The following is a 25,785-nucleotide window of genomic DNA, read 5'->3' as shown; positions in this document are numbered from 1 at the left end:
TCCAAACTACAAACCAACAAAAATGCCCAGTCATCTCTTAAACTTCTTTTGGTCAATCAGTATAACACTGTGAGGCTAAATAACCACCCAGCAGACAACTGTAAACCAGTTTAGACCAACTTAGCCCAGCATTCATGCTTCTCTATGTTGTTTTTTTCAGAAAGGTATATATTTGTTTACATATATAGTGTCCAGGAACAACTTTGAAGTAAACCAACTTTTCCTACTCAGGACTATCCTCAAAAGTAAAAGAAAAGAAAAGTAAAAGAAAAAGAAAAACTTATTGTCCCTTTAAGCCCAAAGCGAACTGGACAATCCTTAAGTTATCTGGCTAAATTAGAAAATCCTGCTCTGTGATAGGCCTATGGTTTAATTATTTTTATTAAAAAAACAGTTTATATGATCACAGATGAAGTATAGCTGTGTGAGGAGAAGGCTGCTTTGCTCTAAGTGTTTGTAGCGACGTACAGAGACGATGAGGCTCAGGGCCATTTCAGCACTCATTCAGTTACTCAGTCAGCTCCATTTTAGATCGAGCTGCGCTCGCGCCCCCTTGCGGGAGTTACTGCTGCCGCGTGACGTCAGTTCAGCACCGGACGGTAGAACAGTTCCCTCTCTCTCTCTCTCTCTCTCTCTCACTCTCTCCATCATCATCATCACCACCAACCTCCTCTCCTCCTCGACGAGGGCCATCCGCCCGATGGGACTCGCTGTGAATTGTCCGCGCGTGCAGGGACCGTTGAGAACGAGGAATACGAAGAGAGGGAGAACGGAGCGGAGAGACAACAACAGCGCGCACGGACTCGAGAGGGGAGAGAGAAAAATCTGATCCCACCCCTCACTTGACAACGCGACAACAGCCAGCTGCCGAGACACGGTGAGATGTATTTTCTAACGTATCCGACGTCCATAAACTTCCGTTACCAAAACTCACTGCGGCGGTAGCGTTATCGCGAAGAGGGACGTCAGCGAAAATCGCTTAAAAAAATCGGAGCTTGAAAATGTGTGAGGCGCGAGGGAAGCGAGCGGGCGCGCGCGCGCTTGTGAGCGTGCGTGAAGCCTATCATCCTCGTACAGACATTGCGGCACTATGCGCTCAGCGCATGAGTGAACGCGCTTCGCATCGGCCGTCGATGCTTCCTGTTTATGGTGGTTTTTTTTTGTTTGTTTGTTTGTTTGTTTTTGCCTCCCCCATCTGTAACACCGCTTCTCCATTTTACGCTACACACGCGCGCGCACACACATATACACACACACACACACACACTCACACACACACGCAAACGGTCGCGCACGCGCACACACGCCGCCGCACCGACCTTTTATTTCGTTTTTCGCGCGGACGATGGTGCAGCGTCGTTGTTAGCTCGCTGCAGGGCACATTTAAGCGTGAAAAGACACACAAACAGACACACGTCATGTGACATGGACGCGTGCGAACACACAGTATAAAGCAAGTACTGCTGTTTATGTGTCTCTGTATTCGAGCAGCAGGTCCACAGAGACTGGCTGAGGAACACTGGTACGCCTTAGTGCACTGTTATGCAATTTAATCGTATTGTGCGGAAACCGAAAATGACGTACGCGCGTGTCCTACGTAAGCGCTGCTTGTTTGGGGCGCCCTACGCAAGTAGCGCAGAGCTGAAGGATGCACATAGCTTACTGTACAGCTTTGTGGAGTCTTCTGCATAGTGCCCCACAGTCAGAGATCGTCCTAAAAATGCGAGGCGTTTCTACACAAACATGGCTCTATCACATTACTGCCCTGAGTTACGTGAAATCCTGTGAAATACTAAAAAGCTTTTGACTGACTGGAACACAAAAGGCCTGGTAATATCGTCCATAGGCTAATGGGTATCCTCTACTTTCACCGGCAATCTGACGACATTTATTATGTCACAGTGTGACTCTCTCAGTATAAGGCTAGACTGTGGACAACACAAACAAAGATCTAGGGATGAATGGTTTAAAGGGACTATCTACTGTAATTGTGATTTTTGTGACCAGTATTGTGATATTAGCTTCTTCTAGCTTGAGGCTTATGGCTATTTGTGGTAGTGGTTGCGTTTTTGTGTACACAGCACATGGACCAGTTTTTGACTGGTCCCATTTGTCTACCTGCAATTAAATACATTTAATGTTATCTGGTACATTTTTGATAATTTGTACACATAATTTTAAAACTGTTGATTTAAGAGAGAGTATTTAGTTTTAATTTGCTCAGATTTAATCAGATTTTCAAAAAAAATTGCATTCATCAAGCTGACTGAACCTTTAAATGGTTTAAATGTTTAAAAGTTGGTTTTGGAAGCTACACATTGGTCAATGTCCAGATGATTAGTTAATTGTATTGAGAGTCTTGCTGTACAGCTAATACATTTTAGCTCCTTATACAGCAGGAAGGTGCAAGCAATTTAGCCAAGCTCTACAAGTACAGCTCCTCCTTAGGAGCAATTTCACAATTTACACAAAGACTACTCCGTTCACATAGTAGGTGTAAAATAAGTCCCAGGACAAAGCCAATTTGGTTTTGGATGTTTCAAATAAAACCAAACACACCAACAAAGGAACTGATGAAGGAGCTTGAGACATCAAGTACCAAAGTGTGTACATCAAGCATTAAGAAAATGCTACATCACCAAAGCTTGAAAAGGCTGCCATGCAAGCAAGGGGCACTTACTCTGGGAACAGCATAAAAAAGTTAGATTGAAGTTTGGAAATGAACATCAAGTCTAAGACCTAGTCTGTTGGAACAGTGTTCTATGTAATGAAGCAAGCTTTAAACACTTAGGCCATAATCATAATCAGTACAAATGAGTATTATTATATTTTTTTATCTCCATACTGTGTGAGTAAGGCTGAGACTTTTAATCCAAAGAGCACCATCTCAGGTGTGAATCATGGAGGTCGCAGCATCATGTTATTAGGCTGTTTGATAAGAAAGGGACAGGTGCACTTCAGAGAGTAGATAGCATAAAGAAGAAGGAGGATAGTTTAGAAACATTGAAGCATAACATCAAGGCATCAATCAGAAAGCTGTCATTTCATTGCAAATCTGTGTCTTCCAGCAAGACAACGATCTGAAGCATTCCTCCAAAGCCACAACACAATATCTAGAAGACAAGATGGAAAATTTATTCAAATAGTCATTGGGAAGTTCTGAACTTGATCCTATAGAACGATTGTGGAATAACTGAAAACAAGTCTTTAAATATGGAGGCCCACAAACTTGACAGATTTACAGCCAGTTAAGTTGGAATGGGTTAAAATTCCAGAGAGGTATTGTGTGAAGCCTTTGACAGGCTGCACTAAGCGTTCAATTCATGACAAGCAATTAAAAGACCAAAACACCAAATTCTAACCAAGTATATATATGCCACATATGGGATAAATGTTAAAGACACATTTTGTTTTATTTTGTACAATGCCAAATAATTGCACATTTTTTATGTTAGCTGCTATGCTATATTGATATGCAAATAATATAATACTTTTGACAAACATCTTGATGGTAGTCAATTTTTTCTTGTTAGCATCTATGTGGTGTTCCATATTAACATAAGCTTCCCCGCTGTTTTGTGTTATGGTAAATTGTATGATATACTGATACAGTGTCAGATATTGATGGGATTTGATAGTAGTACATTTATTACCAGTTTTTTACTACAAATGTCACTATTGATTAAGTATATAATGTAAATGTTTGTACAGCTACTCAATACAAAAAAGGGCATATAATTGTATGTATATGTCATCCAGCATAGACTCTAATAACTAAGTGCTTCCAAATTGCTGTCCTAGAGAACTGCTTTCACTGCACAGTCTAGCTCTAACACCTGCTGTAACACACCTGATTCATACCAGCAGCAAATGATTGCACTCCTCATGAGCTGAATCAGGTGTGTTAGAGCAGAAAAACATGAAGCTGTACATTGCAGAGGCGAACACTATTGCTGGTGAAACTAAAATATCAGATTGTTTCCATCGTCTATTGGGAATAATTTCCTAATTCTGATTTCATTTTGACATTATCTGCTTTTACTAATGACCCATTGACCCTCTCTGTCATAACTAGAGTTGGGCAATATGATTTGGGAGTATACTCAGGCTTTGCTCTATTAAATATTTCTTCAGTAAGGTTTATGGAAAATATTTTGATTACATTTTTATAATTTACACAATATTGCCAGAAGTGTCCCCTCATATGCCTTTGCATGCATATGAACTGAAATAATATCCCATCCTTTATCCATAGTGTTTACTTTGATGTTGGCCCACCCTTTGCAGCCATGACAGCTTCAACTCTTCTGGGAAGAGAAGGTTTAGGAGTGTGTTCATTGGAATATTTTACCATTCTTCCAGAATGTGAGGTCAGACATTAATGTTGGACAAGAAGGCCTTTCTCGCAGTCTCTGCCCTAATTCATTCCAAAGTTGTTCTGTCAGGTTGATGTAAGGAATCTGTGCAGGCCACTCCAATTCTTCCATACCAAACCTTCTCATCCATGTCTTTATGGACCTTGCTTTGTGCACTGGTGCACAGTCATTTTGGAACAAGAAAGGGCCATCCCCAAACTGTTCCTGCAAAACTGGGAGTATGAAATTGTCTTCTTTTGTTATGCTTAAGCATCAAGAGTTTGCTTCACTGGAACTAATGGGCTAGTCAGACAAATTCCTTTCTTCCAGAGACATTTCAGTTTATTTAGTATGGCAATGTTTGTCGAAAGATGTGAATTGTTGAGTTGTCATCACATTCTTTTCATCCTTCATTTCTTGCTAGCAGCACATCACACACACACAAAGCTAATATATTGTCATTGTTGTTAATATAATTGCACTAATATGGGGAAAATTGTTTTGGTTATCATCTATTCTGTGGGTGAAAATGTCATTATAGAGGTCTGGTTCATTATAGAACGGGGCTACATTATGTTACAATGAGCTTTTCTTATATATGTCAACATATCCTGGACACTGAAAAGCTTTGTTTTTCAAAAGACATCTTAGATGAGGATATAAAGTGTTCTACTAGAATGAACAGTATGGAAGTTGTTGAACTGGATTCATATGTATACGATGTATGTATCATGTACTGTGAAAACCTTCAAATACTGTGCTGTAGCAGTATTGTGAAATCCTACTCCTCACTCCTCTGTTTGTCTCAATTCTCATTCCAGGTGTTTTGGAAAATATAAAGATTTCACCCTGTTTATGTGAACATTAAAGACCACTAATCTTGGGGGGCTCATAGATGAGTGTGGCTGCCCATGGCTTGCGTCCATGAGCATTGTGCTCCCTCCCCCTCCCTTTCGGGATTCAATACCCCAATATCCGAGACCCCGTTTCGCCGGCCTGACTCTGATGTAACTGCCTGCACCCCTGACACCGAACTCACCCCCACACAGTGTGTCCTCCGCAATGTACTGTCAATCGATCCTATTATTGATGGGAACAACACCCACAACAGCCCTACCCCTAGTGACGAGCCATCACAGTTCTCCAACAGCGTGCTGAAGCTGCAGGAGGGTGGAGCTGAGGGAGGAGCTGTGCGCAGCCAATCAGACAGCTTCAGACTGCAGGCAGGAGGCGGGGGATTTCTGGAGGGATTATTTGGTTGCTTAAAGCCAGTCTGGACCATGATTGGCAAAGCCTACTCCACAGAAAACAAACAGAGCCAAGAAGGTGAGTAAGAGACTGAACACTGATAAAAATAAAGGAGCTAAAAAAGGCTCTTTGGAGAGATGCCATAGAAGAATTATTGTTGGTGTCTTGCAGAACCTTTCAATACTTGGTTCTTTAGATAAGCATTTTTGTAAAAGCTATGTGTAAAATGTGAAGGTTCTACCATTTTTTCTAGAAACTTCCGTCCACTTTAAACACTATTAAATAACCTTTAGGAACCTAGCACAGTTACTCGGATTTCCCACTTTTAAGCATAAGCATACATTACAAACCTTTATATTGTAGGCTTATTACACAGGTATCAATCTGAAGTTTTTGAAATAAATTATTTATTAACAATTATGTAAGTTATGTGGAAGCTTATGTAGTCATGAGAGAGAGGATCTGAGGTGTGGACCCACATATGGGTTCTTTAGGGTTTAAAGGATTAAAGCTAGCCTTCCAGACACAGATTATGTCTTTTGTCCTTCTCAATGTAAAACCTAGAATTAATCTAGAATCTAGAATTAATCCGTGTCTGGTCCATGGTCATTTTGGGGGAAAAACAATAAACAATCCAATGTTCCCCTCAGAATCATGGGAGGTGCCATTTGAGGAGATCTCGGAGCTGCAGTGGGTGGGCAGCGGGGCACAAGGAGCAGTCTTCCTGGGCAAATTCCACGGCGAAGAGGTGGCTGTGAAGAAAGTGAGAGATATAAAGGAAACCGAGATCAAGCACCTACGCAAGCTCAAACACCCCAACATCATCACATTTAAGTGAGTAAACACTCACAGGCCTTGTGGTTTAGAATGCATTGGTTTCTGGTTAAGGGTTTTAGATTTTACCCCTCATCAGTTCTGCTCTAAGACACATCAACTGGCCCAGATTTAGTCCACATTTGATATGTTTAGCAATGGAAACAGCACTGAACATTTCTGTTTCAAAAGAAGTATTGACAAAATTGACAAAAAGAATCATAAACCAGTGTTAACTGAAAAAAAATTCTGTTCCTGTGGACAGAGCTGACCATGGCAATCCATTTAAACTGTTAGTGAAGAAAAATATAAATTAGAAAACTATTAAACAATAAGCAACAATATAAATGTATAATAATTCAGTCTAATAATAAGTCTAATAAATTTAATATTAAATATGTTTGAAACAATTTTGTGTTTAATTGTTATTCAAATTCAAACAATCTCCCACTCGTTAGTCTTTTTATGGTAACTACTGCATAGTATGTGTGTAACACTAACTATTTTATTAATGCTATGTTGGAATTTTTAATTAGAATTATATGTTTATATTCATTCAAATTCTGAGCATCTATGTCAGAGTGTAAAAAGCATAGTCTTTGTTTGTGTAGTTCAAATTAAGTGCACAGTTTTGAGTTGTTCCCCAAATAAAAAGAAGTGATTTTGTGAATTATATAGTATTGCTTAGGTATAATAGGTTTTTCCTAGTCCTGATTAAAAAATGTAACTGTTATGGGAAAGTAGAGACATTTAAACAGCAATAAAAACTTTAGGGATACAGTGAAGAAGACATCTACAGTTATTCCCTTATCAGCCAAAAGGTTAAAACCACTGACAGGTGAAGTGAATAAAATTGATTGTCTCCGTACAGCGGTCATTGTCAAGGGGTGGAATGTATTAGGCCGCAAGAGATGGGGTATATTAGACAGGAATTTCAGTTCTTGGAGTTTATGTGTCTAAGAAATGGACAAGCAAAATGATGTGAGTGACTTTGACTAGGGCCAAATAGTGCTATGGGCACATTGTTATGGTCAGGGCATCTCTAATATAGCAAGTATTGTAGATTGTTTCCAGTATGAAGTGGTTAGTGCATACTAAAAGTGGTGACTAATATTCCTTCCCTGGACAGGTGCCATTGGCACAGGATAACAAATGTTACTCACTTCACGAGGGGTTTTAATCTTATAGTGGATTGGTGTATATAAGCGTACTGTGTAGTTGCTGTGGTAACACCACATAGTCTTCCCAAGATGGTAACACTGAAGAACTAGATTTCAATGTACATTCAAGGCAGACATAATTATTAAATATCTCTATTTGTCTTATTTTCATGAAAGTTCACATACTGTAAATACCAGCTGACATTACAAATGACATTAATACATACTGGAGTTTTTATATGAGGCTCTGACATTTACACGTGTGCCTTTTAGGGGTGTGTGCACACAAGCTCCATGTTACTGTATTATCATGGAGTACTGTGCACAGGGGCAGCTGTATGAGGTTTTGCGAGCAGGAAGAAAGATCACACCATCACTGCTGGTCGACTGGGCCATGGGGATCGCAGGTGGCATGAACTACCTCCACCTGCACAAGATCATTCACAGAGACCTCAAATCACCCAAGTAAGTTCTGCAACACCTATATACTCACACCTATAAAGACCTATTAGCTGAATTTAGGTCTGCAAACCTCCTATATTTTTAAAGCCTGATTGCTTGCTGCTAAACCTTTTAACTCTCTGATATACTTTTGCCCAATTTTAGAAAGGTTTATAGATTCATACTACATAAGTGTAAAAGTAATGTGGATATTATTAGGTAGCTTATATTTTCAGTGCAATACAAAAGAATGAAATTTCAAGTAACAAAAATATCTTGGCTATTTGATGAAATAAACTGTAAATATTTCTTAATTTTACAAAATGGTACCATATCATCTTGCTGATTGTTCTTCCTAAGGTTGCCAAAGAGGATCTGAAGCACCTATGAGTTTTGTAGATTATTCAGTAAGAGTTTATAATGATATTATGGCTAAATGTTCATTGCAGCATCATTTAAAGCTAAAAATAGAGGAAACTATTTTTTCCACAGTCCAAAATCACATGTTGGTAGGTGGATTGATTACTCAAAACTCTCCATAGGTGTGAGTGAGTGTGTATCACCCTGTGAAGGACTGGTGCCCCCTCCAGTGTGTGTTCCTGCCTTGCGCCCAGAGATTCTGGGTAGGCTCTGAACCCACCGCGACCCTGAATTGGATAAGTGGTTACAAACAATGAATGAATGGACATTACTAATAAAATAATATTGAGGTAATAAAAAATTAGGATATGTTTAAGAAATGGGCAAAAGTCAGTACACTTAATTAAAGAATTTGAATAACCAATAGTTCAGTCTTTATAATGATGTATTTATCATGCTTAATATGGCCATGGACAGATTAAAAATGGTAAAAACGTTGACTTTTATAAAAAGGTTTTATTTTCTGCAAAACAAGAGAGAATATGATCCTGGTTAGCTTCATGTGTCTTATTCATTGCTTTCCAATTATGTGTTTTATTTGCTATTAGTATGCTGATCACCCATGATGATTTGGTCAAGATCTCAGATTTTGGCACATCAAAGGAGTTGCGGGATAAGAGCACCAAAATGTCTTTTGCTGGCACAGTAGCCTGGATGGCACCTGAGGTCATACGAAATGAACCTGTGTCAGAGAAAGTGGATATCTGGTATGAGTTTTTGTGAAAATACTAATGGATGTGAATGAACAGCTTGAATGTTATAGTGGGAAGGTAGAAATTAGTAAAAGTATTGGAAATTGCTTAAAATAATAAAGCAAACAAAAGACCAAATCACAAACAACCACAAAGAGTACAAGTTCAAAAATATCTTTTCAAAAAACTAATTAGGAACTGCAGCAGGGTTTGTCAATACATCTGGCTCAGGGACAAATGTTTGCTAGTCTCAGTTCCTCTCTTTTAGGATGTGCAGACATTGTCACCTGAATTTATATTTAAGACACTTTGTATATTTTGGAAATGCTATATTAACATTTGCATTTTCATGGGCATATAAGTACATGAAATATATTAGATGTCAGCTTTGGGATACAGTTTCCAATAGTTTAAATGTCTACTTTAAATATCTTCTGGTATGTTAAAGGTTTATTTACAAGTTCATTTTTACAGCATTGGCAAACAATATATGAATTATACATGCATGTGTGCTATGCACATTCCAGTGGGAATTGTAGCACACCAAGACCATCACAGCCAATGCCCTTCCCATCATATCTCTCTGCCCTCTCTGTAGGTCATTTGGTGTGGTTCTTTGGGAGATGCTCACAGGTGAAATCCCCTACAAAGACGTAGACTCCTCAGCTATAATCTGGGGAGTGGGAAATAACAGTCTGCAGCTGCCCCTCCCTGAAAGCTGCCCTGATGGCTTCAAGATTCTTCTCAAGCAATGCTGGTGAGCATGATCTGTGATGGATTAAAAATGCTTGGTACTATATCTGTTTAATAGTGCTTAAAACCATATAAAGATATTTGCAGGTATTTGGTTCTCTAAAATAAATGTGATAGATGTTTACGCCATGTATTTGAATTGTTATTTGATTAGTGTATTTTAACCTATAATATTTTTTAGCCACTTCATAAAAGCCACTGCATAAACCCTGTCCTGGTGTATGCCCATTCTACATCGCTAGCTTTAGATGCAGTCATGTCTGTGTCTGTGCTGTCTGCATTTTCTGTGCTCACTTCTCCCTGTGATTTCAGACCGGAGGAAAATATAATATTCTTAACTTTGTGTTAAGTGACTCCCTATGATTTGCAACTACAGCCAGACTTTTACTGATGTTTACAATCAGACAAGTTTACATTAAAAAATGTTAATTTTTTTTAAATGCCTTATCTGTGTCTGGATTTCAAATACACAGAAATGTTTTAGTGATTAACAGATACAGAAACAGACAGATAGAATGTTTAGAAATAGTTAGAAAATAGATTTAAAATGGCCCACTAGTCCTATATGAGTGTATTCCTGTATTAAACATTCTATACTATACTAAACATGTACCCCGATGTGTGTGTTATAAAATAAAAAATATATATATTCAATTCAGTTTTATTTATAGAGTGCATTTTATAACAAGTGTTGTAACAAAGCAGCTTTACAGAATTCCAGGTCTTAGTCTTGATTGAGCAAACTAAGGCAACAGTGGCCAGGAAAAACTCCCTCAGAGTGTAAGAAAAGAAACATCGAGAAGAGGCAAGACTCAAAATCCTCCTCCTATGAAATGACAACAGTCAAAATGTTTACAAGCTTTAATACATTTTTTGGTGCAGACTTTTAATAAGAAGAATCAAATGACTAAAATCCCATGCACACAAAAGAGGAAATTCTTTAATAACCTTTGCTAGAAACACAGTACTCTCTCTGGCTGCACACTCTATTTTACACAAGCAAACAGCTGGAAATGATCTAGGAGCAGAAGTTGGAACTTTGATAATGGTGATATGTGTGCAGGAACTGCAAGCCCAGGAACAGGCCATCATTCAGACAGATTCTGCTCCACCTGGACATAGCCTCAGCTGATGTACTGTCTACCCCACAGGAAACCTACTTCAAATCACAGGTAACACACACACATAAATATAAACATTTTGACACTCTGGTTCATTTATCTATTTTATATATTCATTCATTCTTTAATTAAGTGTACTGACTTTTGCCCATTTCTTAAACATATCCTAATTTTTTATTACCTCAATTTAATTTTATTAGTAATGTTCATTCATTCATTGTCTATAACCGCTTATTCAATTTAGGGTCGTGGTGGGTCTGGAGCCTACCCAGAATCACTGGGCGCTAGGCAGGAACACACCCTGGAGGGGGCGCCAGTCCTTCACACGCCGACACACACTCACACATTCACTCACACACTCAAACCTATGGAAACTTTTGAGTCGCCAATCCACCTACCAATGTGTGTTTTTGGACTGTGGGAGGAAACCGGAGCACCCGGAGGAAACCCATGCAGACACAGGGAGAACACACCAAACTCCTCACAGACAGTCACCCAGAGCAGGACTTGAACCCACAACCTCCAGGTCCCTGGAGTTCACATATTTAAAAAAAAATCCAATATTAAATGTGCCATAAAATTTGCTCTTGCCATTCTTAATTTTCCCAATATGTGAAATTAAGCAAACAAATAACAATAGACCATTAAAATGTGCATGTGTTCTCTGTTGAGTTTGTGTATTTATTATCCCATTAAAAAAATATAAGGTGTCATTTGACCAGTGATGCACAAATTTTTGCTTATCACTTCAGGTAGAGTCTGTATCTCATCTGCGTGAGTTTGCGTCTGTATTTTATTTTTTATGTGTGCACGCTGGCTTGTTGTGTAGGCTGAATGGCGTGAGGAGGTGAAACAGCACTTTGAGAAGATCAAGTCTGAGGGAACATGTCTTCACCGACTGGATGAGGAGCTCATTAACCGCCGCCGCGAGGAGCTCAGGTCAGTACCATAGCAACAAGCAGCAAGTTTTCTACAAAATCCAGCATTTCTAAAGTGGTCCCAAAAATCAAGAGAATCACACAGAATCCTGTAGAATCTTCCATACTAATAGTCAAATGAGTCACAAAATCCTAGGTTTGCTAATAAGAAATGAAAATGGAAGGTTCATTAGTAGCAGCATTAGTGGACAACTATTATTTACTAGCTTCAAGTCACAGTTAGTCATATTAACACAAATGCACAAAAATGAATCTTGGTATAGGGAAAGAGTGGTTCATCGGGTTTGCCATCAGCACCACCAACATTGCTCCAAACTTCAGAAGGAGAGAGCTGGGGTGAAAAAGTGTGCTAGAGAAGAGAGTGGGCGAGATGAGAGATAGTTTACATGAAATTCAAAATTCCACATGGTTATTTAAGCAATTTAAATAAAAATTGTTATGTGTATAAAATAAAATTTAAAGCACATTTGCATAACTTACAACTGCAATTCAAAATTCAAATATTCTCCTGCTCTTTTTCAATCGTATGGCAACTGTTGCACAGTGTTAAAATGACAATTTTCATATTATTTTTTAAAATGACCTAAAACTTAAGTCGTTTGAAAATGGCAAGTGAGAATTATTTATTCATCAATGCAGTCATTGTGAGTACCATCAAGGAGAAAGTGCTGCAAAAGCAAGCCGATTTGTTCTGTTCTTGGTAAGCATATTGTATCTAAAATGATGCATGTGTTTTGGTTTAGATTATTTAAAAATGTTGAGCTCTGTGTTAGCAATTGTTAACTTAGCATATTAATACTTTTTTATATACTTGACAATTGTCATTTGTATTACAATGCAACAGTTACCTTTAAATGACAGGTGAAGGACTGGCACCCCCTCCAGGGTGTATTCCCGCCTTGCACCTAGTGATTCCAGGTAGGCTCTGGACCCACCGCGACCCTGAACTGGATAAGCGGTTACAGATAATGAATGAATGAATGAATGAATTAATTAATTAATTAAATTGAATTAAATTAAAATGAAAAATGTACATTTCACAAAAATCCTTTAAAACGTATTTGTACACTTAACACCTCAGAAAATGGTTTTGCTGATTTTCTCAATATTTTTAATAGACTAAAAAATTTTATTACTGCACAAATCTAAAATGATCTGAAAGTTAAAGATTATCTGTCTTGCTTTCTAGTATCTTTCAGCTAAAATCAGAAAAAGCCCTGTGTTAAATAACCAGACTTTTAGTGTTACCCTCTACTGTGTTATAGCACAAGATCCTGCAAAGCTCATATCATGTCTCAGTAAGTTAAACTGCTAAAATGCATCTGACTAACAGCTGTGGCATAAATAGTGTGTGAGCTTATATCTGATGATATTAATTTTTGTTGGCATAAACTATTGTAGTCATATCTGGGACAGAATTATTATTTTTTTATTATTTTATTTTATTTATGTAATGAAGTACTATTATTAATATGTTACATTTTATTTGTTAGACACACAAACATAGGAAGTTATCACAAACCCTTGGTTATTACTAAAACCCACGTGAATGATTGAAGCTCTAAAAACATGCAAAAGACTTAATAGAGCAAAAAAGTTTTGAAGAATGCATAAAAAATATATGAGAAAGAAGCAGAAAGCGTTCCAGTATTCCAGTTTGTGCTGGGCTGCATAAAATGACCCATTATGAAGCATTAAAATTATGAAGCCCTGTATAGTTGTACTTGAAGCAGAAATGATTTCATCATTTTTATGTGCTCCAAACAGACATGCCTTGGATATCAGAGAACATTATGAGAGGAAGTTGGAACGAGCCAACAACCTCTATATGGAGCTGAATGCTGTCATGCTTCAACTGGAGCTGAAAGAGAAAGAACTTCTCAGGTAAAACCCCACAAACTTACTATCACTGACATGGATAAATCCATCCAAAACAACAACAACAACAACAACAAATCATATGCCACAGTCCAGATAACAAAGCAATGGATCAACAATACATCCAACAAGTTTGTTATCTTTCTGCTTTGAACAATGGGACTAAACTGAAATCATCATGTATGAATTATAAATATCTGGACAAAAAAGAAACATGCTTCATAACCCTGATGTTTGTAGTGCTAAACTGATACCCATGTTGTGTTTGTAGGAGGGAACAATGCCTGGACAAAAAATATCCTGGCCTGTTTAAACACCACCCTTCAAACACAGTGGACAAACTTATTAAGAAAAGGAATGTACCCCAGAAACTGCCTTCCCATGGCAAGAGGTGAGTGCTTTCAGTTTGTAGTTACAGTTGTGGTTGTCCTTTGCTTCTAATCTGAGACCAGTTTTCACATATGTCGTGTCAAAGACAAAGATATTATCTGGGGAAATTAAGATCATGTGTATAAAATATGCATGAGGGAGCTTGTAATGTTCACAGTAGTGGTTCTATTATGGGATAAAAAGAGGCAATAGATTTGCTGGTGTAGACAATACTTGGAAGTCAAAAAAACAGGACAGGTTTTGGGAAATGTTGGGACACTGCAAAATCTATAATAAAAACAGAATGCAATGATTTGCACTCATTTACACGCTATATTTGATTGAAAATAATATGTAGGAACTGAGAAATGTCATTGTTTATGGAAAAATATATGACCATTGGAACAAGGACAGGAGCAACAAAAACTGGTAAAGATGTGTAATGCTAGTATAAATCAATTTAGGTTACTAAGCAACTGGTCAGTGACATGACTGAGTTTAAAAAAGAGCATCTCAGGAAGCTTGAATATTTCACAAGTAAAGATGGGGAGAGCTTGAACACACTGTGAAAAAGTGAGCAGGCGAATGGTGCAACAACCCGAGAATTAAAATATCAAAACCTGGTGATTTTGTTATCTAAACTACGTAGTATCATTAAAAGGTTCAGAGAATCTGGAGATACCTCTATGTGCAATGGATAAGGCCCAAATGTTGTGATCTTCAGGCCCTCAGGTGGCACAACATTAAAAACAGAAAATAATTATTTAGTCAAAATCAATGTATGGGCTCAGATATACTTCCCAAAACAATTGTCTGTGAAAAGTTACAATTCATGCAAACCATATATTAACAAGATCCTGAAAGGCTGTTGCCGTCTTGGGAGAGGGACCATCCATCTTGTTAAAAGTGTACAGTTCAAAAGCTAGTGTCTGTGGTGGTAGGGGAGTACACAGGTTTTTGGAGCAACATGTTGCCATCCATCCATTTTTTTCAGGGAAGTCACTGGTTACTTTTGTAAGACAAGGCTAATCCACACTCAGAATGGATTATAACAACATGGTTCCTTAGTAAAAGGGTCCTGTCACCCACTGAAAATCATTTGGTGCCTTATGAAACAAAAGCCACTTTAACAGTGCTGATGAGCAGATCAAATCACATAACACGCAAGAATGGGTCAACATTACACTTTCAAATCTACAGCACTTGTTCTCCTCAGTTCCCAAACCTTTTACAGGCGATGAAACACAGTGGCTAACTAAAAAAAATACAAATGTCCTAACGTTTTGAAGCATGTTGAAACATGTTGCTGGCATCAAATTTGAAATGGGCAAATATTTTTCAAAAAACATAAACCTTTCTCAGTTTTAACATGTAAAATGTTGAATTTATATTGTTTTCAGTTAAATATAGTGTTTAAGTGATTTGCGCATCATTGCATTTTTTTTTTATATTTACAATTTGCACAGTGTTCAAATTTCTTTGGAAATGGGTTTGTATGTGTATATTCAGCCTACTGTGATATTTAAAACAATGAACATGGTTGTTGCTGGCAAAGTTTTAACCCCTTGTTCTGGAATCCTGAACAAATGAGTAGTTTGCAGATATCAAAGACCACTCTAAATTTCCAGGCCAATTCCACTAAGAATGGTAATGGTAATAATTGAAAAAGTCTGGAAAAAAGTTTACTTTTTATAAGAACTCCTAAATGTATATGAAATATACATATATATTTTATATATATATACAATATATATATATAAAATAAAATAAAATATTTTCCCCATTTTCTTTCTTTTTGCCTATAACCAGACCTGACCTCTTAAGGTCAGAGGTCATTCTCCCCAAAATGGACCCTGGCGTGCTGCAGGTGACAGTTCCATCTTGTCCTAATCGAAGCTCCACTTCTCCAAGCCGTGCCCGCAGGATTAAAACTCGCCACCGCAGGGGAGGCCGGGGCAGCAGCGGTGACCTCTCAGGACCCAAACACCACACTGGTGCCTCCAACAGAGAGAGAGAGACGCCCACATCCACTACTGCAGCTCCCAGTGGGACTCCTACTAATGACCAAGCAGCTGCTGCTTCAAGAGGAGGTCAGCTGGACACTCCCCCACTAAAGCTGTCCTCCTCCAGTCCAGACCTGCTGTGCTCCACTCATGGGGCAGAGGGAGGAGCCAGCGGGGGCACTGGTAGCCTGAGTGAAGGTCTTGGAGGTGGAGCCAGAGGCACGACAGAAGCAGGAGCAGGAGTGGATGAGACTCCACCACGAAGTGACACGGCTAGTGAGGATGCAGCTTCACTCCCTTTCTCCAGTAGCCCAGATTCACCCTGTGGGAGGGGTGTGGCAGTGGGGCGGGGTGAGGAGAGAGAGGAAGGAGCCGGTGCTGTTCGGTTACCAAGAGGAGCCAGTGGCAGTCATCTAACTCCATCAGCTATACTCTACAGGGCAGCTATTACACGCAAACAGGTACATTTTATCATAAAGAATTATATATTAGGTTTAATCAGTTTGAGTGTAATCATGTGACTATAGAAAATACAAACAATACACCAATCTTATTTTCCAAAAATGTATGGCTGAGTTTTTATATTATTTAAATGCATTCCATTTGACACCCTCAGGCACAATCCTCCATAAATGTACTGATGCACTGATGATCTTTACAACCTTATAATAAACCCATCTGCCATTCTGTCCTAATTATGTTAAATGAAATGCAATGCAAATCTGTGTGTGCTGGTGTTGCTCAGCGTCGTGGCGTCTCTTCAGAGGAAGAAGAGGGAGAGGTGGATAGTGAAGTAGAATTACCAAGGCGACGGTGAGTAATGATGCCTCCGTTTTCACAGTCTATAAAATTCTGCATGAAAAGACTAAGAATAACTTCTAAACTGTCCAAGTAATAAGTAAGGAAAGGTAAATCGTAATATATAAATGTAATAAAGGTTTGGATTCAGTGCTAGGTGGACCTTGCTTAAACACTGAATGGATTATAAAAACCAATGGACTGATAAGCAAAAATCTACAAACACGGGAATATATGAATTTGCTTAATTTCCATTTAATGTCAAAGGGTTGCATGAAATTAAATAATCAACATCCAGATATAAAATTAGGGAATGAGTACATGTTACTCAAACTATATCTCTGGATGAAGATAATATAAATTTATAAAATAAAAGTTAAATAATAGTGTATTCTTTTGCAGCTTAACAGTTAAACAGTGTTTATTAGTTGCACTGTATTGCAGACTTAGTACTAAATTACCATTGTTGTTGTAAGAAAACCCCAAAAATAATTTTTTAATTGAAACCAATTCTTAACATTCTAAAAAAAAAAAAAGAAACATGAAACAAAAAGAAACAAAAGATCTTATTCCAAATATATTTGAGCCATCTTTTATCATGGAATATTTACCTACAAAATGCTGCTGGGTGGAAATTACGACTAAGATAAGATCTGTAATAAATAACAAGAGGTTTCTCAACAAAAAAGAAAATCTGTGAAGACATGTAGGCCAAGAGTGCATCTCTGAAATGCAGAATGGTGGAGAATTTGTGCTGATGGTGATGTCTCTTGGCAATAGCAAATGTGAGCCATCGTGAGCCAGACAAGGGTGGTACAGAAATTCCCTGCAAAGATACAATATAAAATGAAACACTGAAGAGATGATGAGGAATTTTTATTTAATAAAAGCGCTTGCTCATGCCAATTTCAGGAAGCTTACATATTTCACGTTTATTTATTTGTTAATGTTTATTTACAGGCGGCCCACCAGTATAACCAAGTGCCAGTCGGTATCCACCTTCAGCTCAGAAAACTTGTCAGTCTCAGATGGAGAAGAGGGCCACACTACTGATCACTCCCACAGTGGTACACCAGATGTGGTCAGCACTAATACGGATGAGCGGCTAGATGATCGCAGTGATGACCTCATCTCACAGGGCTCTGAAATCCCAGCTGACATCACCGACCCTGCTCTGTCTGAGAAAGAGGCTGCCGCCCTAGAACAGGAAAGAGCAAACTTTGATCTGGAGCAAAACATCTTAGAGGTAAAAGCAGAACATATTTGAATGTTAATAATATTTTCTGGGTTGATCTGATACTACAGGGGTCTTCTGAGAGAATCTGAAATTCTAGAGTGCTGTTGTACAGATTTGCAGTTTGTAAGTGGTTACTATTTTTGCCATCATTTTTCTAACACAGAACAATATAACATGTTTTAAAAGTCATCATACTTTTCAGATTTTTGTAGGACTTAACATCAGTGAGCCGAACTACTTTTCTCACTAATCAATCCCTTGCAGTAAAGCTAGCATGCTACTGCTCAAAACTGTTGCAGAAAAATAATAAATGCAGAAATATTCATGGCTATTTCAGTAAGGCACTATTTTAATGTCCCAAAAGTAAATAATATATTTAAAATCATTCATTCATTCATTATCTGTAATTGCTTATCCAGTGTAGGGTTGCGATGGGGCCTTTTTCTATGTTGAAGATGCCTAATGTAAAAACACAATGGTTTATTTGAGTACAAGAAGTATGACAGATGATGAACAATGACAGCAGTTTCTAAATTTGTGATTATATTTATCAGTGTCTTGGCTCTGGTCAAAATCTCGCGTCTGTCTTTCTCAGACTCGTGCATTGTGCGAGGATTCAGATTGTGACAGCGCTGAACTGGACCAGTCAGGGAGCGGAGAACCTAGTCGCCCACCAAGTGCAGGAGGCTGGGGTCAGGGTCCTCAGAACTAACACACATATACACACATACGCACACATACACTCCCACAAATCTCTGTACATACTGTATATATGTTCACACAAAACATCTACAGGATGCCAGCTCACTTTCTCCTATGTAGTGTCACTGAAAAACGTGATACCCCACGTACACAGACATACACTTCCACCCTATCTTTGGGCCTGTAACACAAACTGGTGATGTAGAATCAATGTATCAAAAGCAACTATTAGCCACTTTAAGAACAACACACATGCAGAACTTGGTTAAGATGTTTTTGAAATTCCAAAGACCAGGGTCCCATTTTTTTGTCAATGGCTTGCATGAAACTAGATTCTAATATGGCTTTTTGGTTACTCAAAGCAAGTTCAAGGTTCCAAGCATTACTGAGATGCTCAAGAACAGGCTAAATCAAAGAAACAAGTGATCTGCATTCATAGAACTTATTGATGTGAATTGCTTTAGCAGCAGCGTCTACTTTTCTGGAAAAGGTATTACACCACATATTGTAATATTTAAGTGAATATTCAATTACATTCAGCCACATAAGCTTTAGTGAGATTAAGTACTCAGGTGATGAGTTCTGGATCACAGGCACCAAGTATTAGATTGGAGCTCCATCACTTGAGAGTTCCATAGAGAGCATTCTATTCAATTGCTTATTGATTTTCAACAGCTGTGGCAACCAATGTGCATCTTACAGTAGCTGAATTGTTGTTTTTTCCCCCCTGGCATTGTAAAGCGACACTGGATTTGTAAAAGGCACTAAGAGTGTAACATTACAAAAGTGTGTTCTCCATATAACACATAGTTCTAAGTGATTTTCACTAACAAAGCTTGAGAAACTAACAAAGCTTGTCGTTTGACCAGCGGTGTCCAAATGTCTACATACAATTATATTTTAGCTGCTCGTGTGCAAATCCAATACTCAAAATGGTTCTGAAGGCAGCACTGCCTTTGAGGCAAAAGGGATGTAATTGGTTACCAGGCAGAAAGCAGGGATGAATCTGATTGGTTAACACATGGCGGGGGGGGGGGTATTTCAAATAGAGCACCATAAACTGACAAAGCTTCGTCTAGACCCCTTTGTTTTCCAGCTTTGACTTCCAGAAATGACTTTAAAAGAAAGAAAGGTGAAAAATAATTTTATTTTATTTTATTTTAGACTTGTTTAATTGTTTCGTAATTTGTTAGAACTGTCGCAAAAATTCTAGCATTTTGTTTGAATTTTGCTTGAACGGAGGATAATATAACTGTCTCTGAGGAAGCTGCAGAATGTTATATGCTCTGCTGCCTCTGAGGCAAATACTGAAGAAATACTTTGCTGCACATTTGAGTTATGACTTCTGCCTCAGGGGAAGCTACAGAATGTTAGACAATAAAATTTACCTGCCTCTGAAGCAGATTCAAAAGAATTACATTTTGTAAACTTGAGTTTTTTTGCTGCCTCTGAAGGAGCTACAAAATGTTACACACTAATGCTCTGCTTCCTCAGAGTCAGCAATGAGGTGCTATTCCACTTTGCCTTAGCCTGTGCCTCGGAAGAAGCAGAGCAAGAGTCATAACCCAAATGTGCAGGAAATTAGTTTTTCAGAGTCTGCCTCAGAGGCACTATAGCATTATAACCTTCTGCAGCTTCCTCAGAGGCAGTTACATTATTTTACCTCTGCTTTAGCAAAACAAAATACGGAGATTTTGCTGCATTTCCAACAAATTATGACACAGAATTAAGACTACAGTTAAATAATTAACAAAAATAGTAAAAAAAAAAAAGAAAATTTATTTGCACATTTATTTCTTCCAATGCCATTTCAGTCAGTTAGAGCAGGCAAATATGAGGGTGTAGGTGGAGCTTTACCAGTTTCTGGCACAGTATTTGAAAATCTGCGCCTGAATATGTTGTGGGGGCCTGAAAAATGATGGACTGAAAGAACAGGACAGAATACCCGTTTCGGTCTTAACTTGTCTTTGAGCAATCAAGTATACGCCACTTAAAATATGTTGTTATAAGAATTGTTATATTATAAAAAAAAAAGCTTGTGTAAAGTGTTCACAAATCTGGTCTTTGACTGCCCATTTCCCTGCACATTATTTGTTCTCCGTACTCTAACACACCTAATCCAACTAATCACCCCATTAACAATTCCTTTCTGGGTTGAAATGGGAATGTTAGAGCAAGGAAAACACTCAGCAGGATGGTGTCTTCTCCAGGAACTCCAGAGTTGAGAACCTAAACTTGTACGTACAGCCTATGAAGAATGGGGCCCAGGAAAATGCCACGGACAAAAAGAAAAAAAAGATGTAACTCTTCCATAAAACACAAACCTTTTTTATTTAATCACCAGTTTTTAGAAAATAAATGATGAATGAATTTAAAATTTTTAAATCTGTCAGATTAGGATTTCTCATTATCAACTGGGTAATGATATCTGCCCAACTACTCAGAATGCTGAAAAACCGTTGGGAAAATGGAATGCAAGCATGAATAGATCAATGTATTTAAACAAAACTGAACTGACGTTTCACCTCGATGACATTTTTAGGATCTTAAGGAAGTAACTTAGAAGCTACATTGAATTAATATTCTAATACTCTCCATCTTCCTCTTGCCTCCTGACTACATTTAGATTCTTTTTTCTTCAATAGGGACATGCAATATGTACATTACAAATATTCTGAAAACAACACTTTTATTTTCTGTACTTTCTGTAAAAAACACATAGCAAAACAAAACAAAACAAAAAACGAAACTAATTTTTTGATGTATGAGAATTTTAACTTGAAAGTTTTGAGTTGAAGAGGTGTAAAGAAAAAAATGCATGAAATATGTTTGTATGCATTTTAATTTTGGATTCATTGTTTTTATAAATCTAAAAAACGTTTGCACTTTTTTTTTTTTTTTTACCTTGAATGTGTGTGATACTGTTGTGTTGCTTGTAGGCACTTTACAATAGGATGTTTATGTCCACTAACTTGTCACCTTCTCATGACACTGAAATTGTTGTTTTCAGTGGAGAAATGAGCTTGGATCAGGAACAAAGGATCAAGGTCATCAAAGACCAGAATGTCCGCAGCTTTTTACAGTGTCTTTTTAAATAGAAGAAATGAGAAATTATTCAAAACATCATAATGGGGTTGTCATGGCATGCTTCAGAAATGACTTGGGAGAAAATTGTTTAACAATCTACCTCCTAAACATCTACCTACCTACAGGGTTCAGTTCCAAGCTAAATCCAACACTCTTGATTCTGCTAGTCAACATTTCCTAAAGATGCAGTGATAGTGTCAAGTTTAGGGTTGGAACTAAACTGTATAAAATACTATGCAAAATTCAGAAAGAATTTTTTTTTCAGTTTCCAGTCAAAATGACCATTAAAAGAACACTAAGATAAGATTTTTTATTTATTTATTAATTTATTTATTTTTGCTCCTGGGGCTCCCCCTAGTGTAATTCTTCTTCTTCTTCTTCTTCTTCTTCTTCTTCTTCTTCTTCTTCTTTTTTAATAAAAGGGAAGTGGAGGGAGGAAGGTTGGTTTTCTACCCTGTTCCAAAAGCTACAAAATGCAGTCTCTGCAGTGCTGAGTAGCAATAACAGAGCCTCTATTCTCCTTATTACAGGTCATTTTAAGGTAAATATAATATGTAGTTTTCTTTCAAGTACAAGAAGTAAACAAGATCTGGTAGACCACCAAAACCATCACCATCACGTAAACAATACTTAAAGCTCTTATATATTAAAAATCAAAAATCAAGTTCCACAGTTAGCAATAATAATAATTTATTCATTCATTCATTATCTGTAACCGCTTATCCAATTCAGGGTCACAGTGGGTCCAGAGCCTACCTGGAATCATTGGGCGCAAGGCAGGAATACACCCTGGAGGGGGCGCCAGTCCTTCACAGGGCAACACACACAGTCACACATTCACATGGACACTTTGGAGTCACCAATCCACCTACCAACGTGTGTTTTTGGACTGGAGTCAAACCGGGAGAAAACCGGAGCACCCAGAGGAAACCCACGGGGAGAACACACCAACTCCTCACAGACAGTCACCTGGACCGGGAATCGAACCCACAACCTCCAGGTCCCTGTGTGGCTGCGCCACCGTGCCGCCCCAATAATAATAATAATTAGTTCAACTTATGTAGCGCCTTTCACAAACTCAAGGATACTTTAGAGACTTTATAGGCGAAAAATCAAAAGAAATAAAATAAAAATCTTAACTGTTGGGCGGCACGGTTGTGCAGCAGGTAGTGTCGTTGTCACACAACTCTAGGGACCTGGAGGTTGTGGGTTCGATTCCCGCTCCGGGTGACTGTCTGTGAGGAGTTTGGTGTGTTCTGCCTGCGTGGGTTTCCTCCGGGTGCTCCGGATTCCTCCCACGGTCCAAAAACATGTTAGTAGGTGGATTGGCTACTCAAAAGTGTCCATAAGTGTGTGTGTCGCCCTGTGAAGGACTGGAGTCCTGTTCCAGGGTGTATTCCCGCCTTGTGCACAATGATTCTGGGTAGCCTCTGGACCCACCCTGAACTGGATAAGCGGTTACAGACAGTGAATGAGTGAATGAATATTAACTATTGCTTCAGATCTGCAAAATGACTCATACATAGGGGTGTGCCTCTCCTTCTGTGAAAAGATAACTCAGTGCTTTAGGTCTGAAAAGATGTGTAGCTGTCTAGAAGCAGTTACTGAGAAATGAATATTATGTTTCATCAACATGACCCTGTCAATTATAGGTAACAAGACTTTTCCTTAGAACCTGAAAATGTAAACCATATATTTCCATTCACAGGGAAGATAAACACTACAATAATTTGTAATTGAGGTAACTGAGGTAATTCTCTAAGAATTTAGACTAATTGAACATTGAACAAACTGCAACCCCCTCTTCCAACCAGCATGACAACCCGCAAAGGACAAAATGGCTGTTTTGACTGGAATTTATAAATGAAGGATGGTCTCTGATTCTTGCATAGTACTATAGTTTAGTAGATCTCTGGGAGGAAAGTTCATTTCTATGACATAGATTCTTCAAAAACAATAGCGAGCAGTGCACTGCACTCATGGTGTCTCCCATGTTCGTCTCCTACAAAATTATAAATTTATTATGCTTGTGATCCTGGATCAGGATCAGTTTTATGCCTGTTTTTCAGTACAACATAGAATTTTATTTATGTGGTCCAGCATAGCATACAAAAACAGTACTATGGTTCTACCATGTACGTGAGACTGAATATTTCTATTTATGTTTGCAATTTCACAGTTTGAAATCTGGCCCTAAGAACACTGCGTTGTTTAAAAATTTGAATAAGTAAATAAATCAGTATAGATCTTACACTAAAAGTGATACCTATGTAGGCTACTTCATATAAGGTAAGGGTGCAAAATTGTAATCTTTAGAAGTCAGTGTAACACTGTAATCCAGGGAGTTTGTCTTTTCACAGTAATCATGTTAAAATAAGACACATGTTGATAAATGTGTGTGTATTGCTGAATTATATAAGAGGCATTATGTATGTTAATGCATATATATATATATATATATATATATATATATATATATATATATATATATATATATATATATATATATATATATATATATAAAGAAGTCACTACAGGGCAGGTTTCTGGGCACTGGTTAAACACAGTCTTAAATCTGTTTAAAAAAAGGCTTAGTACTGATATAATTTAGCCCAAGGCTAATCTTAAATCTCCCAGGAAAACTAGGCCAGTGTATATTGTAGAATGAAGATAGGTGGCATTATGGGATTCTCCTTTTTTGTAACATTCCAACATCTTGTATGATTCAAAATGACCACAGGCCAAGGGTGAAAGCTTGGAATGATTGCTCACTACCTCACACATGACAATTCTTGGTGACACCTGTATCCTAACTTGTCTGGCATCTCGAAAATCTGTGGCATCAAATAAAGCATTATGTATTTTCTCTGTTAAAAATTGGGCAGAATTCAGTAAAAAGTGATTGAAAGGGCATGGAAGTACAAGCTTTTGCTAATGGTCTTGGTCTCTTTAAAGAAGACACATGCTTTGTGTATTAAGCTCACCCTACAATGAAAAAATTGTCAGAATCCAGAATAAAATCAGGCCTCTTGTAAAAGTATGTAAACACTGTACATTAGTGCTTTACATAAAATGCAGAACTTAAGCCTTCTTTTTAATTTAGTTATTTCAGATCTTGAAAGGTTTCTTTTTTTGGCAAGTAAATGGAGCACTGCCATTTAGAAACTGGACGGACGCTGCCTAACTTCCCCTTTGGCTCATTAGACAGCAAAATTTCCTTTGGTTGCAAAATTGAAGCAATCTGGAATCCTTTTCCATGAGGAAAAGCTGAAATATTCTGTCTGTCTAACTGTAGCCTACTGGTACTGAGCTGAAATTAGTTTTACTTGGATTTTTGTTTAAAAAAAGAAAGAAAAAAGGAAAAAAATAGCTGGTTCTAAATCAGAAGCTGCAACTCCTTGAGGTAAATGAGCATCCTCAGCCGAAGCTCCAGAGACTCTGGTAAAGCTGTCCTTTAGTAGTAGGGAACAGCATGACATCTTTGTATTACTATACTTTTTTATTTGACTATTTATTTTTTATTTTTAGTGCTGCTTTACATTACTGTATGGAGTCTATCAGAGGACATTCCTTTTTTACTTTTCTGTATCTGATATTTATGTAAATGTATGATCTGTGATTGGGACAGCCTCACTTATTATTTATTATTATTATTAAAACCTAATGATTCCAATTTCATCATCAAGACATGTTAACATCTTTAGATTTGAGAATGATATCATTTGCTGTCGTTTGGAGTGGTCAGCCATTCAGAACAAAATATTAGTATT

At 37.9% G+C, this 25,785-nt stretch overlaps 1 protein-coding gene across 2 annotated transcripts; it reads left to right on the top strand.

Annotated features, from left to right (window-relative positions):
* The first annotated feature begins 694 nt into the window (after window positions 1–694).
* On the top strand, window positions 695–22,211 carry map3k12 (mitogen-activated protein kinase kinase kinase 12). 2 transcript variants are annotated; one of them, XM_066644148.1, is made up of 14 exons: window positions 695–877; window positions 5,177–5,681; window positions 6,254–6,437; window positions 7,850–8,041; window positions 8,986–9,144; window positions 9,728–9,886; window positions 10,946–11,054; window positions 11,833–11,942; window positions 13,709–13,825; window positions 14,091–14,210; window positions 16,100–16,652; window positions 16,937–17,004; window positions 17,950–18,235; window positions 18,822–22,211. In XM_066644148.1, exons 2-14 carry the CDS (start codon window positions 5,267–5,269, stop codon window positions 18,936–18,938), a joined length of 2,589 nt encoding a protein of 862 aa, XP_066500245.1. In that variant the 5' UTR covers window positions 695–877; window positions 5,177–5,266; the 3' UTR covers window positions 18,939–22,211. The 2 variants fall into 2 exon arrangements, with proteins under 2 accessions (XP_066500245.1, XP_066500243.1); XM_066644146.1 differs by having other exon boundaries at window positions 15,998–16,652.
* Window positions 22,212–25,785: the final 3,574 nt, after the last annotated feature.

This window comes from Hoplias malabaricus, chromosome 14 (assembly GCF_029633855.1).
Source record: "Hoplias malabaricus isolate fHopMal1 chromosome 14, fHopMal1.hap1, whole genome shotgun sequence".
In the NCBI taxonomy this organism is placed as follows: Eukaryota; Metazoa; Chordata; class Actinopteri; order Characiformes; family Erythrinidae; genus Hoplias; species Hoplias malabaricus.
This window is presented reverse-complemented; position numbering and strand designations above follow the sequence as displayed.